This window comes from Panulirus ornatus, chromosome 2 (genome assembly GCF_036320965.1).
Source record: "Panulirus ornatus isolate Po-2019 chromosome 2, ASM3632096v1, whole genome shotgun sequence".
NCBI classification, from domain to species: Eukaryota; Metazoa; Arthropoda; class Malacostraca; order Decapoda; family Palinuridae; genus Panulirus; species Panulirus ornatus.
The window spans coordinates 70772608-70791421 of record NC_092225.1 but is presented as its reverse complement, the minus strand read 5'-3'; the positions used below and the strand labels follow the sequence as shown (position 1 = coordinate 70791421).

The 18814-nt window shown below is 44.9% G+C and overlaps 1 protein-coding gene across 10 annotated transcripts in view; it reads left to right on the top strand.

The window, feature by feature from the left end:
* sif (still life) overlaps positions 1–18814 on the top strand; it is a 1536257-nt gene that overhangs the window by 1317407 nt on the left and 200036 nt on the right. For all 10 annotated transcript variants that reach the window (XM_071677265.1, XM_071677235.1, XM_071677256.1 and 7 more), the window contains one exon: positions 16008–16184. In XM_071677265.1, coding sequence (XP_071533366.1) covers positions 16008–16184 — 177 coding nt within the window. The remainder of the gene's footprint in view (positions 1–16007; positions 16185–18814) is intronic.

Below are 18814 nucleotides of genomic sequence, written 5' to 3'. Positions count from 1 at the left end.
TTTCTCTCTCTTCACGCAAGCATTTTCACTGTGGCCTTAGCCAGTCTCACCCCCAGTGTAAACGAGTTCAAGAACTTCATTTCCCAGAAGCAGCGGCACACACGAGTGTGCTGGGGTGTGGAATGTGGCCAGTACCTACAACCGACCGTCCTAACCCTCTACAACCGCCCACTCTTGCCTGTGTGGCCCTAGCTTCTCTCTCTTGCCCTAGCTGCCACCTGTGTCCTCTGCCTCCCCCCTGAAACACAAGGTGATCGCATTGAGAGTGACCCCTTGCTCAAGGATCGTACCGTCGTGCTCAAGGATCGTACCGTCGTGCTCAAGGATCGTACTGTCGTGCTCAAGGATCGTAACGTCGTGCTCAAGGATCGTACCGTCGTGCTCAAGGATCGTAACGTCGTGCTCAAGGATCGTACCGTCGTGCTCAAGGATCGTACTGTCGTGCTCAAGGATCGTAACGTCGTGCTCAAGGATCGTACCGTCGTGCTCAAGGATCGTAACGTCGTGCTCAAGGATCGTACCGTCGTGCTCAAGGATCGTACCGTCGTGCTCAAGGATCGTAACGTCGCGCTCAAGGATCGCACCGTCGTGCTCAAGGATCGTACCGTCGTGCTCAAGGATCGTACCGTCGTGCTCAAGGATCGTACCGTCGTGCTCAAGGATCGTACCGTCGTGCTCAAGGATCGCACCGTCGTGCTCAAGGATCGTACCGTCGTGCTCAAGGATCGTAACGTCATGCTCAAGGATCGTACCGTCGTGCTCAAGGATCGTACCGTCGTGCTCAAGGATCGTACCGTCGTGCTCAAGGATCGTACCGTCGTGCTCAAGGATCGTACCGTCGTGCTCAAGGATCGTACCGTCGTGCTCAAGGATCGTACCGTCGTGCTCAAGGATCGGAACTCCTCGGTCAAAATGTTAAAAGTTAGAAGTCAGCACGAATATATTTAGGTTTATTCCTTTGTTCTGCCTTCAGGTGACTCGTATGTCTTCCTGTGAGGAGTCTGTACGTCTGTCTTCGTCATATCCAGCCCTCTTGCGAATGCCTTCTTTTTATGTTAGAGACGGCGCGGGCAGCTGAGGCCCTAATCAAGACCATCCCATTAACGCTATATATATATATATATATATATATATATATATATATATATATATATATATATATATACCCAAGCCTGAGCCAGGTACCCATTTAAGCCGTAGGTGTGGATGAACAGCCAGTTTGACTGTGGACCGATTGGGTATCGTTGCCATATAACCTCCCTCAGTCTCCCATCTATCGTCGTCATAACTAGCTATTATTATGATCGTTTTCTTCTCCCTTCGTCTCTTTGACTCCATGGGCACAACGGTACGAGCCTTGGCATTAAGGGTTAGGTTAGGCTCGCATACCTGAAGGTCGTCGCATCATTGTGCTCATAGGATTAGATCCACCTATAATGCCATCACTTTCCTAGGTTCCTGCCGTGCATAGGTCCACAGTGAGCATCAAGCGGCAGTCGAATGGAAGGTAAAGGTATTTAGATTCGATATTTGAGTTGCCAGTCGCTAAAGGCTAAGCCACTTTTTATGTACGTTCAATAGGTATTATACACTCAAGGGATACAACATATTGTAGTGAAACTGTGTGTGTGTGTGTGTGTGTGTGTGTGTGTGTGTGTGTGTGTGTGTCTGTCTGTCTGTCTGTCTGTCTGTCTGTAAAATGAATATGAAAGGTAAATAGTAGTGGTAAAAGGATTTTGTGTTTCCATCATTTGATAAGCACTTGGACGGTAGTACTTGAGACCTGTATATAGCCCTTTTGGACTTTAGGTAGCAGGCATTGTAGGGGATGAAGCACTGTAGTATGAGCGCAAGATTCCTTCCTTCTGTAGCCCCGTGTCGGCAGCCTTGGTCAAGACTGGAGACAAAAAAAGTAAGATTAGGTAGCATTTTCATTCCCTCTTCTGGTAAGTGTAGTCAAGGCTAGGCAAAAAAAGTAGTAAGACTAGTTAGCTCTCATTACCATTAGGTATAGTTGAGACTGGAGGATCAGATGGTAATGTGTCTGCCTGGGAAATGGCGGATCAGATGGTAATATTCTCTGCCTCCTAGTTATAGCTGGGAAATGGAGGATCAGATGGTAATTTTCTATGCCTGTAGATTTAGCTTGGAAATGGGGAACCGGGTGGTAATATTCTGTGGCATCAGGTGTTGCCCACGAATGTAAGGTCAGAGAAGAGTAGTCTCTGCCATTAGGCATTTCTTCATAAATGTCAGAGCTGGTAGAGCTGTTCTCTGGCATCAGTATAGAGTTAACAGGAGGGAGGTCAGGTAGGCAGGAAGGTAGTGTGAGTGTACATACCTCCTACCCTGGACTGGTGTTGAGGCTGGTGGTGGGGGGGTCATAGCATTGCATGTACTACTTCCTGCTCCAGATACGTTACCCTTGACCACAAAGGTACGACCCCCTGGATGTGATGGCCTGGCCTATTGTCGTAGTTCAGAAGGGGTCAGGTCAGCAGACCCCCGTCGTGTTCAAGAGGGGTCGTTCCCTCGTTCAAGGATCGTACCGTCGTGCTCTTGGGGGGGGGGGGGTTAAGGCGTTCCTGACCTTGAGTTTCATAGGTCGTCATTATCTCAGGGTTTGGCAACCTGTTCTGACATACGTATATCTGATCACTTCAGCCAAGGTTCTCATCTTTTTGTTACTGATTATTTCATCATGTTGTTCTCTCTCTCTCTCTCTCTCTCTCTCTCTCTCTCTCTCTCTCTCTCTCTCTCTCTCTCTCTCTCTCTCTCTCTCCCTCCCTCTCTCTCTCTCTCTCTCTCTCTCTCTCTCTCTCTCTCTCTCTCTCTCTCTCTCTCTCTCTCACTACTTCAGTTTCATTTTCTGATTTGTGTTGGTCGTTGTTGCTGCGGTAAGTTTGTGTCGTGTGTTCGTCTGCATCTACTGTGCTTCCCGTCTCTTCGAGTCATTTTAGTGCCCTGATATATTCTTTTTATCTCGTCTTGTGATTGCTTTGTGTTCCCATGTGATTATTGCTTGTAGTATGATTTTATATTTGCCTTAGTATCAGTGGGTTATTACTATTGTTTATTATTCCGTCCCTCCCTTTTTTTTTTTTTTCCTACCGGGTCAGTTTCGGATGTTGGAGGGCGACTACGCAGGGCAACACTCTTGTGGTAATTTTTAAAGATACACGTTGGTAAGAACACAGGATCCCGCGTTGTTGTGTCAAAGTGCACCGGTACAGTGTCTAGTGCTTTCATTTCACCATGGGTGGTTGTGCTCCAGCAGACAGCACCGTACTGTGTCATGTGACAAAGCAGACGACTCCATACCTTGTGTCAGAGCTAAGAGGACCGTGCTGTGTTAACAGACAACATCATGCCTTGTTGTTTGAAAGTACAAAGTACTATGACCTGTGTCAAAGCAGACAGCACCACGTCTTGTGCCAAAGCAGACAACTCCACGTCTTGTGCCAGAGCAGACAGTAGCACATCTTGTGCCAAAGCAGACAGCACCACGTCTTGTGCCAAAGCAGACAGCTCCACATCTTGTGCCAGAGCAGACAGTAGCACATCTTGTGCCAAAGCAGACAGTACCACGTCCTGTGACAGAGCAGACAGCACCACGTCCTGTGCCAAAGCAGACAGCTCCACATCTTGTGCCAGAGCAGACAGTAGCACATCTTGTGCCAAAGCAGACAGTACCACGTCCTGTGACAGAGCAGACAGTACCACGTCCTGTGCCAAAGCAGACAGCTCCACGTCCTGTGACGGAGCAGACAGCTCCACGTCCTGTGACAGAGCAGACAGCACCACGTCTTGTGCCAGAGCAGGGAGCAGTGAAGGTTGTGACAGCAAGGTCTGTGTCTTGAACTTGTGGACTGCAGACCGAGGCTACGCCAACCACAAGTCAAGACCCAAGCAGCCTCACCAAGCCACCTCGGCAAGCGCTGCGTCATTGCGCAGAGGCATCTCTGTATTTTGTTTATTGTAATATTGTCAGAGTTTTGTGTGTATTGTGTTCGCGAGCCTTGCAATGTGTGACTGTGGACGGGGTCGCGTGGTTCGTGATCATTCCCATTTTCCTGTTTGTCATCCCACGTTTCCTCTCTCCTCCCCTCCCTTCATCCTGCACCGTTACCTACCCTTACTCTGCCCGCGTGCGTGTAAACAACCTCTCCCTCATGGTGTGTGGTTAGGGTAGGAGGAGGAGGAGGAGGAGTCCGGGAGTGTCGTGTGTATGTATCCACGTGCTCGTCCCCAGTGTTCGTGGTTATGGAGTTTTAAGGGGCTTTTTTTTTTCTTTATTAGGGAGGCGATATTCGCCTCTCTCGACCCAAGCGTCCTGTGAATGTTGGAGCTTGGGGGGGGGGGGGGATCTCCTCTGTGTGTGTGTGTGTGTGTGTGTGTGTGTGTGTGTGTGTGTGTGTGTGTGCCAGGCTTGTTGTGCAGGTATGTGGTCGTCTCTCTTGTATGTAATTTAAGGTTGATTGACTGGGCTGTGTATGGGTCATGGGTGCCCAGCTGAATGTCCCTTATGGTTGTAGTTGTGGGTTGTGTTAGGTTGTTGGTGTGGGTGGTAGGGTGGTGGTCTGCGCTCACCTGGTGGGGGTGCCTCGTAAGTGGATAGGATGGTGTGGTGGAGGAGATGGTGTGGGTGGTAAGGTGGTGGTCTGCGCTCACCTGGTGGGGGTGCCTCGTAAGTGGATAGGATGGTGTGGTGGAGGAGATGGTGTGTCACGGGCCGCGCGTATCATCTTCTCTCATGGTCGTGGGCTGGGTCTGTGTGCTTTGTTTATTTCCCTTTGTTAACAGGATGTATTTATATTTTCGTTCGTATACTTTATTTGTTGGGGAGAGCTATAGGAAGTAGGCCACTCCCATGTGCAGTGTCCTCCCATTTTTTTTTTTAGGGGAAATGGGTTTTGGTCATTTTCTTTATCCTGTTATGTCGTAAATTGTCGTGGAAAAAGAGTTTTAAGTCATGGGGAAGCCATGTCTGCTATTTTTCCTTTGCGCGTGTGTTAGTGTAGGTCATATTAGGACAACAGTGGGTCGAAAAACGTTGGCGGTGGTAATAGATGGTGGGTTAGTGGCCTGAGGTTGGCCTCTTGTGTGTCGCCCGTCCTCCCGGCCCGCGCCCCACCTCACTGCTTGTATCCGCTGATGTGTAACTTCCTCGTCTGGGCCGAGGCTGGTCAGCCCTGCTTGTCATGACCTTGTGGGGCGACGCCGCAGCTCTGCTTGCAACCTCACACGTGTGTTTATGGTGGTTGCTGGTGATGCCTCCGTCAGCTCTCTTGACAACATCTGGTTCTTTGGAACAGTTTTTGAGGCTTATTTCTGGGCCGAGCCAGTTGAAAATTAGCAAACATGTGCAGTTGGCTGCTACAGCCATTTTGAGATAAAATTTAATCGTGTTATTGACGACGTATGCATAAAAATCTTCGTTTTTTTGTTCTTATGGTTGATTTCCTTTCGATAATCAACTCTTTATCCACTCACATTTATCTGGGGATAACTGACGCTTCATCACATTTATAGAATGAATGCCTAAAGACATAATCTGTACTTTGTCTGAGCCAAATGAATTGATACACGGGCATTTATTTGAAAGGGAAGTTTTTATCGTGGTCCCCAGATTATCTGTTTATCAAATTTCCGTTGGCATTTGGTTCATTGGGGCGTGGCCAGAGCGCTGAGGTACGTACCGTGGGTGTAACGTCCCATACCATAATATGCAACGGTTGGTGGAGTGCACCTGCAGGGAGAGAGAGACGAAGTTCCTCCGCCTACAAGTTCATATGGAGTTTACTTTAGTTCACTGGGTGGGGAGGGAGTTCTTGTTCACCCCCACCAGCCAGAGTATATTAGTTTCAACCGGGAGTTTATTTAAAGATGAGTCGCAGTTTCTTCTCTATCCCAGCAGCTCTGATAAGGTCACGTTTCCCTGGATTTTTGTCTCTGTCAAGGGTTCAGTGAAGACGCTTTGATATTTTGGTTTCCAGCCATCCTGAGATCTGTGAGGACCCCACCAGGTCCATCTGGTCCACCAGCTATCCTAAGCACCAGATACACAGCGTATTAGTCCTAGGATATATCCACTCCAGCCCGGCTGCCAACACGCAGCCTAAGCTGAACAAGGTTACCTTGACTTGCAGATCATCTTATTCACTAGATTATTATCTGTCGCTGTGATGGTCAGATCAAAACATTAAGGTAGTAGTGAGTTTTACGTCTTTAAATGTTAACTGTGTTACGTGAGTCGATTTAACATATAGGTAAAAGGATAGTTTGTTGAAATAGTCACTAGAATGGCAGCAGTGACACCTGACAAAAAGCTGGTATATTAGGTTAGTCAGTGTTAGTGGTGAAAGGCTGTTCAGCGGAATGTTGGTCGTCGTCAAAATGATGATAGGCTGGTGGTTAGCTAGGTGACCCTTTGTTAGGGTCGTGTGGTGGTTAGTCTTTCAATAACGGTAGTAGACTGGTTGTAAGCCACTTGAATATGTTAGCAGTGAGTTAGTATGCTATAGTTAGCTTTGTAATGGCTAGGTTAGCATATTTTTTTTAAAAAGTCGATGTTATCATAATTGCTGTAGAATAGTTTGCAGTAGTTAGTCTGGTTATCACTGGTAAGCAGGTGTGTGGTAGGAAGCAAGTCACCACAGTGGTCGAGGACGTGTGGCAGGCGTCAAGTGAACCAGTGCAAGAGACCCGGGAAATCCCATATGTATGTATGATTTCTATGAAGACGGTTAGCCCTAACGCCATGGGTGGTAATTTATTCTTAACCTCGTTACCTTCCTCGTTTTCCTCATGTTACAGCACCCACCGAGGCTCGGTTTACCATGAACTAAGTTAACTTGAATCTTGTTAATTTTCCACGAACCAGTTAGCTCCCTTACATGTGAGTTATGTAGATGTACTTATTAACTGCAGTACTAGTTATAGCTTCGGAAATAATGCCTAACCTTTATTATCATTCGGGCTATTGAATCAAGATGAAAAAAAAATTTGATTAGCGTGAATTGGAGTTTTTTTTTTATCCAAATTATACTAAAATAACGAAATTGAAATAAGAAGCTGTGAGAATAGGTCTTTGAAACCCTCCTCGGGAATACAGTGGAATATATAATTGGTAATAGATTCTAGATATGTTTTTTATTTTAAGATAAGGAAGGATATGTTGAGTATTATCAGTTTATTCTTTTTCTGCTGATTTGATTGTAGGTACTTCGTGTGTACCAAGTAGAGCAGGCTGAATAGGTTTAGGAGAATGAAAGTGTTCTCGTTTTATGCAGACTGTAACGATCTTGAATGGCTTTAAACCGGAATACTTTCGCTTGACTTTGGACAAAAAAATGCACGCGCACGTATTAAGAAGAAGAGAATGCAATATTTTATGTGAATATTAAATTCCTAATGCTTCCAGAGTGTTGTAGTTCCCGTCTCCTTAAGTATGATGAAGAAAAAATGATGTGAAGCAGAAAGATATATATATATATATATATATATATATATATATATATATGTGTGTGTGTGTGTGTGTGTGTGTGTGTGTGTGTGTGTATTATGTTGCAGGATAGTACACAATATAATGCCTCCCACGTATATACTTTAGCTGATCGGTGGGTAGTTGTTGGTAGGCAGCCACCAACCAGGGAGGTATATAAAACCCAGCTGGGTATCGTGAGGGTTAGGAACGGCATCGAAGTGAGCCAGCACTTCATTGGTTGTCAAGTTGCTCGTCTCTGATTCAGATAGCTGTCTTTTCCTTCTGCCATACCCACACGTTGACTGATGGCATTTTGTCCGCAAACATACAATCTCTCCTTGTCCCACATAACACTCCACAACACTTAACTCACACAGTTCACTTTTCGTCGCTCTTACCTTTTTTCTGCGGTGAACCCTACGCGCTAGCCCTGCCATTTTGGCAAAATGGTAGATGTAGCAGGTAGCAACATTAGTCAGGAGCATTACGCAGAAATATCGGGTAGGAGTAGTAAGTACATATGTTAGGCAGGAGCATTCGGTGTACGTAGTAGGCTGGACCATTAGGCAAGAAAAATTTGGCTAGGCATATTAGGTAGTAGTCAATAGGAACATTAGGTAGGAGCCTCTTGAAGCTGGAGTTGCCCCTCCACCACTGGCGTGTCAAGGCACCCAAAGGTTAGAAGTTATGGAGGTTCTTTTGTGGCCACCCCCTTGAGGGAGTTGATGGAGGGAACTGGCGTCAAAGGGATAGGTAGATAGATTAGATAGATAGATCAGGAGCTGGTTGTACGGCATGAGGACTGTGGTGTCCTGAGGTCGGTTGGTCATTTTGGGCTATGGGCTTGTCACCTACCCGGGTTTACTAAGGCTGTCATAACCCCGGAAAAAAAATAAATAGTTACTTTCAGGGTATGTATATATAACTGTTGTGCAGGTCAGGTGATCCCGTTTTCATTACCAGTGCCGCACGGGAGTGACTCTCCTCCGATTATATATTTCAAGTGTGCTGAAACACCTGCGGTAAAGCGATCAACTCCCTAATATAAGACAAAACTGATATACTTACACTTGCCGTCTGGTACACTTGTGCAACCCGCACAATGGTTGACAAAGCCGAAGTTGATTTTTTAAAGGATATTTATACATAACATTATTATTATTATTATTATTATTATTATTATTATTATTATTATTATATTCGTTGAAATTTTTTCTTGATTTAATTCTACTCTTACGAGTAGGTTGATGAAAAGGATGTATACCGTTAAATACGGTTGCCAGGATGTGACTACTGTTTGTGCGTTACGTAGAAAGTTTTACGTTCGTGTTGCCCCTTCTCTTAACCATATATATATATATATATATATATATATATATATATATATATATATATATATATATATATATATATATGTATATATATATCATATATCATATCATATCATATCTTTTACACCTAGGTATGTATGCACACACACACACACACACACACACACACACGCACACACACACTGATCTTGGTTTATCGGTTAGCCGCCAAGGTTCGAATCTTGGTCTTTGCAGCCGATCCACAGTCCACCCCGCTGTTCATACTCCTCTAGGGGCTGGTCGTTAAAATGGTTACCTGGCATAAGCTGATGTGTGTGTGTGTGTGCAACATACGTAGGCGTAAGAACATGCAAAGTATATACAAGGTTAAGAAGACGAGGCAAGACGAGTTTAGAACTCTCTCCCCGTCAAACACAGGTAGTCATCAAACCCTATCCTATACCACGTTTAGACGTGTGGGCGTGTTTAACCTACGTTGTTCGTGTGTAACCTAGGATTCCTGTGTGCTCAACTCTATTGACACATTGACATGTCTAACCCGCCGGCAAACACAGTACTCGAGCGTTGACAGTGTTGTGAGGGGTAACCTACTTACTGGTCGACAATTAAAGTCTGTACAGTACGAAGTGGGAGAAAATGTGTTTGCGACACGCACATTTGAATGCGGCACTCGGCTTTTGTTTGTGTGCTGTAGCAGTAAAGGTGAATGCTCTTCCTCTAACCCTTAGAGTACGACGGTACGAACTTTGGGTACGATGGGCTGGTCTTTGACCTGACCCACAATAGTCACGCTGTCAAGGGTGGTATTCTCATGCTTGCTCGTCATGCTCAGAGGGTCGTACCGTACGTCTTGCTCCAGGGGTTAAAGAGTTGAGTTGATTGTACCTAGGAATTATAGTTCCATAAAGCGCGATCGAGATTGTCCAACTTAAAAGTTTGTTTAGGTTATGCCAAGTTAGGATAGGTTAAGGTTAGGTTGTGGATGAGTATCCCGATCGTAGTTTTTTTCCCCCCTGGCTGGTGCCATGAAAAATGGACTGAAAAGTATCCACCGCTTCAGTTATAGACATGTAGCGTTTTCTGGGGTGTTGGTAAGAAGCTGTAGAGTATTTGGGCGTGATAGTCCTTATGCAAGTAGAATTTATAAGCGAAGATGGGCTTGCATGCTTAGTGGCTACTTGTGCAAGAAAGTATAGGCATATTAGCAATAAGTATGTGGTTGTTTCCTTAAATTCGTAACATAATATTAACGGAAGACAAAAAATGATTCTCTGCGTAAGTGGTTTTAAGATTTTAGATATTTTTTCCGTGTTCAAAAGGGCTGAACAACCACTTGGTCTTAACGCTGTACAAATTCCGCGAAATCCATGAAAAATATTGTAATACCGTTATCGATTCGCTGTGTATGTATATTAGAAAATGTTATATTCGTTGTACATCAAGGAATACATTGTAGCATATGTAAAGTTTTTGCTGTGTTAGGCTGTTAACCAAGGACGTTTTAATCATTTTTTTTAATGGTTTCGAGTAATTTAGTTTTATAAAGTTTTCCCCAGAATCGGCGTCTCACACAAATGCCGTAGGTGTAATTGCCCAAGTATTTCATGTTGTGGGTTAAGTTACTCGTATTTCATAATTATTTTGGTTAATGTAAATGGAAGTGATGGTAAATTACTAAACTCTAGCCTGAGGTGTCGTTAGGGTGTGGTCAAACCTCTCCCTCACGACGTAGCTTTCGTGTCAGTCCCCCTTAGATGTTTTCGTTTTCTGTTCTTCATCTTCCCTCGAGTAGTTTACCTAGTGTCTTGCATATGATTGTATGGTCCAGTTTCTCGGTTGTAAATGCCAGGTTGGAAGGTGTTGGATGAATCCTGCGTACCATTATAAAAACATAACATGATGTACAGGATAAAAGAAAAATCTAGGGCATATTGTTTATGTAGGACACCCGTCACTCAGTCACTCAACATGCCCTGGTCGCGCACTAGGGACGTTGCTGCAAACATTTTGTTTGTTTTACTTCAGCTACGTTACTACCGAAGTAATTGCTGCAGTATTGACGAAAATAATATGCTAATGTTATATGCCTCACTTTGAATATATTTGTCGTAAAATCCCTATTATTTGTTAGGGTATGATACGTTCGTTGCTGCATTTTTATGTAACGTGTTTATGTCATAATGATTACTAGAGAATGGAATATTACAGTATTTTGTTCAATCCTTGTTGAGGAATCAGATGACCTTGCTCCAAATATTTAAGAATTTGTTTACATAAGTTCGTCCGTACTTTTAACGCACGATGTGCAAGTTATTTATGTTGTTCTTGCTTTCCTAGTTGTTCCTTCAACGGTAGTTTTCGTTAACTAAGGCTGCAGAGGGTGACTTCAGGCGGGAGGACCAATTATGCTGTGAAGCTGCCTCTTATGTGACGACCTTGATATTTAGCAGACTCTAAAGTATGTAATTATGGCGAATCGTTGAGTGCGGTGGGCCATCAGAATATGTCGTTCATTATTTTAGGTCATCACTGTTTGGATGTGGAGGTAATTTTATGTTAGTAGCAGTTTGGCTTCCAACAGGTGGTATATGACTGTAGCTTCTCCAGCAACTTTCTTTTTACATCATTGTTGTAAGTTTGAGAAGCCTAAGTACAATTTATTTAGAATTGAAATGAAATGCACTATACATATCTTTCATTTCTAGGTAATATTGGTGTAGAATTAAGAGACTGGTACATGCTGTTGCGAATATGTAAACTTTAAAATGTTAGAAACTATAATAAATATGTTAACATTGAAGAATCTTACAAACTAAGACAATGAAGTATAAAAAAAAAATGCATCGTATGTTCATTATGTGAACAAAAGCTGCATGTTTAATTAGTTTTATCATTGCTGATTGAAAGAATAGTGAGCACGTTAGAATGGACACGCGTGAAAATTGCATCACATGGGCATCCACCATGTGCCTTGGCGGAAGAACCTAATCTAATCACAGCTGACGTTTTCCTTCCTTCGATGTATCCCTCCCTCTCGTCTTTTTACCACCTAGCACCCCCCCTCCCTCCCCCCCCCTCTCTCTCTCTCTCTCTCTCTCTCTCTCTCTCTCTTCTCTCTCTCTCTCTCTACATTAATATTTGTATCACAACTTGACCCTCTTCCTGTTGTCCTCACCCCAGCTTTACATTTTGAAAGCTTCCCCTCCTCAGCTCTCAGAGTCATATCACAGTATTTTTTTTCTCTCTCTCTCTCCGATGATTCATTCTCTCGTCTCTTTAACATCCTTCCCTCACTACCACTCCCGTCCCTCCCGCTGAGGAGTTGCGTAGTGGGAGGCATTACGTGGCTCTGGGCGAGTGATGCGGTGCGCACCAGGAATTAGGGTGTGCTTGTGTTTGATATGCTCGTGTGGTACGTTTTCCTGGGATTTATTTATATACCGCTCTTAATGAAGTAACGTCTCTGTGAAGCGTTCTCCGGGTTAACTGTCTAATCTATCCGTCTATACTGTTTTCCCGGCATTCGGCAGGGTGTTATGACATCATGCAACCCCGAAAACAACCCGATCCTTGTATGACTGAGCGGGCAACCTGGTGCATGCCAAAAACCTCCCGTCGTATACATCTCCTGTCACACTTCAGTCTTCCCTCGCCCCCTCAGCTCGCAGGGGTTTTCTCAGAGGTGATATTTAAGGTTCTGCGAATGCTTAGGGATGAGCACCGGTATGACGGAGTGAGATGGATTGGGAATGAGAGATATTTTTGGCGGGTTTTCATGGCCTCCGTAACCGGCTGTTGGATTGATGGATTGCTTTCTTTCCTGAAGCAATATCGCTCACTATTTTTCTTTGTGGAATCTGCTCTACATGTTGATAGTATGTCCCCGGTGTTTGAATCCACTAGGAAAATGAAAAAGGATAAGTAGTACCCAAGTGCACTTTCGTGTAATGATAACATCGTCAGGGGAGATACAAGACTGAGATTGAAGACGTAAAACTGTCAGTTGATATACAAGAAAGAGATAGCTAAGATGCCATATATATATATATATATATATATATATATATATATATATATATATATATATATATATATATATGTGTGTGTGTGTGTGTGTGTGGGAGGTGAAAGGGGTGCATGGGATAAGTGAATTCGAACGATGTGAAATACAGGGGTCGATGTGCTGACAGTGGACTGACTCGGCATCTAAAGCTGCAGGGGGAAACCATGGATAGAATTGTGGGGCATGGTTGTGGATAGGGAGCTGTTGTTTCAGTGCATTACACATGACAACTACAAAATGGATGTAAGCGATTGCAGCCTTTATGTTTCTGACGCTACCTCGCTAACGCGGGAAACTGCGATCAGGTATGGGTCGAATTAGCGAGAGAGAGAGAGAGAGAGAGAGAGAGAGAGAGAGAGAGAGAGAGAGAGAGAGAGAGAGAGAGAGAGAGAGAGAGAATATTAAACCTAATTGATTTGCGTGTATCTGTTGTTCTTTGAACATATGCTTGGATATCATTAGATTGTACGTGTACATATACTTCTTAAAAACTTAGATAACGTCTGATATGAAATGGTCAAATCAGTAAGACGACGGGTAACTGGAGGGGGCAGCTGTATATATCTGATTAAACACGAGATATTGTGAAATATTTTTGATACATGCTTGGCTTACTCATGACGTCCGTAGATTGAACTACATAATTGAATTTATTTTTCCTTGTAATGGCATTCGAATATTTTTAAAGTAATCATATATTCTAACCTTCAGATTTAAGTGCCCAAGGTGTATATTATGGATCTTACCATCTTCTGCGTCCACTCTCATTCCTCTAAATGTCCTGGTAGTATAATCTTACGTGCAGCGGTAACAGTCGCCTGTTACCGATATAAACGTCTTTGCATCATTGTTTTTGTCGTACGTCCGGCAGTGAGACGCCGAGCCGTTTGAATGAAAGGCGTAGGAGGGTACTGGTCGTGCGCGCGCTTCTGTTGTCTGTTGTTAATAATAATGGCAAGTGTTCGCGGGAAGATGTAATTTTCTCTCCATGATGCTATTGTGGGGTAACTTATTTTTGTGATCTGGTTTTAGACATAAACATGAACACTCAGGAGCAACGGGAGACCTTGAGTGATGATGGTCTGTCGTGAGGGCCACGCACAGTGATTCATGTCACACGTCATTGAGTCACACTAGACGTGCTGTGCTACACTGAGGCTCGTCCCTCCCTGGGCATACCAAGATGCTTGTAGTCTAGCTAACTCCTTGAGCACAGCGATGCGACCTCGGGTTATGATGGCGCGGCCATTTGACCATACCCATAAGGATGTGGTCAGAGGTTAGATCATCTCCCCCAGGCTTGTACCGTCGCGTGCTCAAGGGTCTAGTTTGTTGGGTGGCAATAAACACATGAAAGAATCAAGTCGTTGCTCATGTTAGATTGGCTCGGATGCCAAGTCATTTGGGCGCGTGCTAATTTTAGATGGTTTCATATCCCCAGTCATGATTATTTTTGTATATATATATATATATATATATATATATATATATATATATATATATACACGAATTTGTTCATTCGTGTGTGTGTACTTATGTATTATATGCGCGCGCGCACTCACACACACACACACACACACACACACACACACACACACACACACACACACACGATATAACTAGGTATTATTGGATTTTGTTCGTATTTTTGTTATTGACGATAACTTAAATTATCCAGAAGTGCACAGCTGATGGCGAGGTAGTTCCCTATAAAGAGTATGAGAATGAGACCCTTGAACCTTCCGCTTGGCATTAACTCATTGATAGACAGAAGGGGTTGTGTAAGAGACAGACCACAGAGACAGCTGTACAGACGCAACACACGGACATCCTTCATCACATACAGGTCTCTGTAGCGGACGGACAGACACGCAGGTGTACTGGCGAAGTTTGCCATACGACCAGCCCAGGAAAAATATCATAGTCTGGCAGGCAGGATAAGGGTGCTAGAGAACTCTTGATATGAGTTGTACAACCCTGTTTCCGTCGGTGGGTGCGTCGGTGATGTAGGTCAAGTTAAATGGAGGATCATAAATAGTTCATTAGAGCTCAGAAACCCTGAGCCACATAGCCTGTGGTTTGCTCGCCTGATGTGCTTGTACTTGAGACTCGTCCTTTCGCGCTGTAATTTTACATGATTCTGTTGTGGTGGTTTGTGGCGTTCGTTTCGCATTGCGTACCGGTATCCATCGTCAACTGCAGAAGGAATTTGTTTTGGCTAAGATGATTAGCTAGCTGTCTGCGAAGTATTTTTTTTTTCTTTAGATTCATTTACAGTTGAGGTATCCTATAGAATGAGCATGACGGTACAGTACTTCTTACCTCGACGTTATGACCCTTTCAGCGTGATGGCCATGACCTTTGACGTGACTCTTAGGTTACAGGTCATAGTTTACACCAGAGGGTCATACCATCATGCTCTGTGGTTGTACCGTCATGCTCAAGTGCCTCCCACGGTCCTGCTCCAAGAGCTTTCCAACAATCTTCTCTCAGCTTTGATTCTCGCCCCGTGAAACCCCAGAAATCACTGCCGTTGCCCCAGCGGAGCGGAGCCTCAGCAGAGCAGAGCCCAACCTGTGACATTTTCCTCCGGTGATGCATTATTTACTTGCTCTTTGCTTAGCCTTGGTTTTAAGGGTGCGTCATGGGCAACCTTCGAGCATATTTTGCGATCTGGGCGCAGCGGGTGCTTTGATTATCCGAGCTGTTGGCGTTTGTAGCCTGCACACGTCTGTATTAGGAAAAATCATTCATGATTTTTATCGATAAGAACTGCCGTCTTCTCTCAGGATGTGTGACGTCAATGGTACGTACATACCGAAAAGAAATTTAACCGATTGGTCACAATACACAACGGTACGACCCTTGAGCACGACAGTACGACCTTGAGCACGACGGTACAGCCCTTGAGCACGACGGTGCGTTCTTTGGGTATGATGATCTGGCCTCTGACCCGATCCATACCGTCGTGCTCAAGGGTAGTACCATCACGCTTAAGGGTCGTACCCTCGTGCTCCAGGGCTGTGCCTTCGTTATGAAGTAAGATAAAAAAAAAAAATAGACGTATTAATATGTTAAAAACAACTTGCTAATGTGTATAATCAACAAGCATGTTCTTCCTCTGCAGAGTTCTGACCTGAGCGGATGCTGCCGGTCTCCCGTGGAACGCCGCTCAAGCCCCACGGGCTCCATCACCTCCACCCAGAGCCAGTCCCAGCTCACACCCTCCCGCCAGCTCAGCGACGGCGAGAGGCTCAAGAAGGTCATCCTCGAACTTGTTGACACTGAGAAGACCTACGTTAAGGTGAGTACCTCCCCATGCCCGCCCGACTGCCGCTCTCCACTACACACACCCCTTACTGGTCGTGACGGTGGTTAAGACCCAATATATATATATATATATATATATATATATATATATATATATATATATATTGAATCCAGTTGCTTATAGCGCCTTTGAAACCAACTTGACCGTAACCGCACACACGATCACTTGATGTGTTCATTCAAAATTGAATTATTTTGCTGGGGTTGTAATGGCTGGCTACCTGCGGTGCGTCGCTCTCCTCCACACTTACGCTCGTGGTGTGGTTGCACTTCAGGTGTTTCTTAACTGGTGTAACCATATGGTCTTTGTAAGTAGGCTTGGCAAGTGTTATCATAGGGTAATCACAAGGTGGTTTGGTTGATGTTATCATAAGAGGTCATTACAAGGTGGGATGATTTGGTGTTATCGTAGGTAATCACAAGGGGTCTTAATTGATGTTATCATTGGGTCATTACAAGATGGGATGAATGTTGCTGTAATCTTAGGGTAATTACAAGGTGGTTTAATCGATGTTAATTATAGGGGTCATCACAAGGTGGGATGGATTGCTGTTATAGTAGATAATCACGAGGGGTCTCGATTGATGTTATAAGGTCATTAAACCCACCTACCAAGGAATGACGGACGTGTTCTACACTGGTTGCCCGGCCCGGCCAGTTGCTGATATGTGACGGTTCGCTGGGAAACTAACGGGATTATAGTTGTATATCCCCAGCGATGTGATACACTGGTTTATCACAACACTTTGACTATCATGACTGCGCACAACAAGAAGTTCAGTAAGCAGCAAGGCAGCAGCAGCAACAGACGTCTTGGCAAAGTAATTTATATACCATTTACCTGGAGTGTAGGAAGTGTGTGTGTGTATGTGCAGGAAGAGTGTGAATGTATGTGGGGGAAGTGTACATGAAGGAAGTGTGTGTGTGTGTGTATGTGTGTGTGTGTGGCTGTGTGTGTGTTTGTGTCTGTGTGTGCAGGAAGAGTGTGAATGTATGTGGAGGAAGTGCATATGAAGGAAGTTTGTGTGTGTGCGCGCGCGCGCGCGCAGGAAGAGTATGTATGTATGTGGAGGAAGTGTATGTGAAGGAAGTGTGGGTGTGTGTGTGTGTGTGTGTGTGTGTGTGTGGTGAGGGGTTGAGGGAGAGGTGGAGGGCAGTTTGTGGAGCCAATCAAAGACCTGGATGGTAGGCTGGGAGCTGCCGAGCGTGACCCACACCTACGTACAACAACTGATCCCCGCTAGCTTCCGGATGATGGTGATGCTCATAGTCTCCACTGATGGTGAGGGTATACAGTGATGCTGAGAGTGACAGTGGTAGTGTTGATAGCGATGGTTGTAAGGTAAGTGACAGTAGCGGTGGTGAGGGTGATGGAAGTAGTGCTCGTGGTTCCGTGGTGACGATAGTGATGGTGTGGTTCATAGTGATGGTAGCGGTGCAACTGGTGGATGATGTTGGTAACGGCCATGGCTGGAGGCACGTCCTCCTCCTCCTCCCACGTCTTGACCTGACTGGATCTGTGTGAGGGAAGAGCGTAATGGGGAAAATCAGGAAAATCTGTTTCCAGAAATGAGTAACCGACTGGCTGGGAAGAGAGATAGGAATGAGTAAGTGAGAGAGAAACAAGAGGAATAAAAAAGATATGAGAATAGCGTGGGAGAGAAGTAGAAATCTGGTTATGTCTGAAGGTTAATCAAGGGAAGTTAACTCCGAGGAGGAGCCAGACGTAGACTCTCCACATGATTAGATTACCCGGGGCGGCGATTATATTGTGTGTGTGTGTGTGTGTGTGTGTGTTAGTGTCCTCGTTGTTAGCGCGTACGTATGTTTGTCTGTTTGCCAGCCAGCCAAGACATGTAGTTGCGTTAGCTGTAATTAGCCAGTTAATGTTTTGTGTATTTCTGCCAGCACCACGACATTATTTCTTCTCGTAACTTGATGGGTATCTTGTGGTGTACTACCAATTTATGATATCCTCCCCATCTATTGCTCAGCGCTGCCATGGGTAATGTCCCTCAGGGGACGGATGACTTGTGGGACTTATCGTATCCGGGTGCAGCAGGCCAGAGAGGCCCGGACCTCCTCACCATCATTGCTCGAGTGGCTATCAGGGGGTTCCCGGGCGGGGGAGTGTGGGGAAATGGCTCGATAATCTCCAGGGGAATGGCAGACTCACTGGCGATGAGAGAGACTCGGCTGAGACCGTGGAACACAACCTCGAGATATATAGGCAGGAATTAACCCGCAGGAGCACGATGATAAGACCTCTTGGGTGTGACGAATTGAGACCTTTGACCAGACCCTGTTGTCTTCCACCATCACGACCAGCCTCGTGCGCACTCAGTGGTCTGTTGCTGTATGGATCCAGATGTATAATGTTCTCCATAGACGAGAAATGACCATAAGTTCTCTACTATATTTTGGGTATTGAAACTACTGCGTAAGACGTACGGTGATCAGTACAAGAAGTACTTAGGGTTGGCCCTTCTCACACAACGAGTGAAGTATCTCGAGGCGTTCACTAACAGGTAGGGATGATGTAGTTAGTGTCTGCAGCTTCTAGTGTTGCCTTGAGACACAGTGTAACCCCTAGGCTGCAGTAGG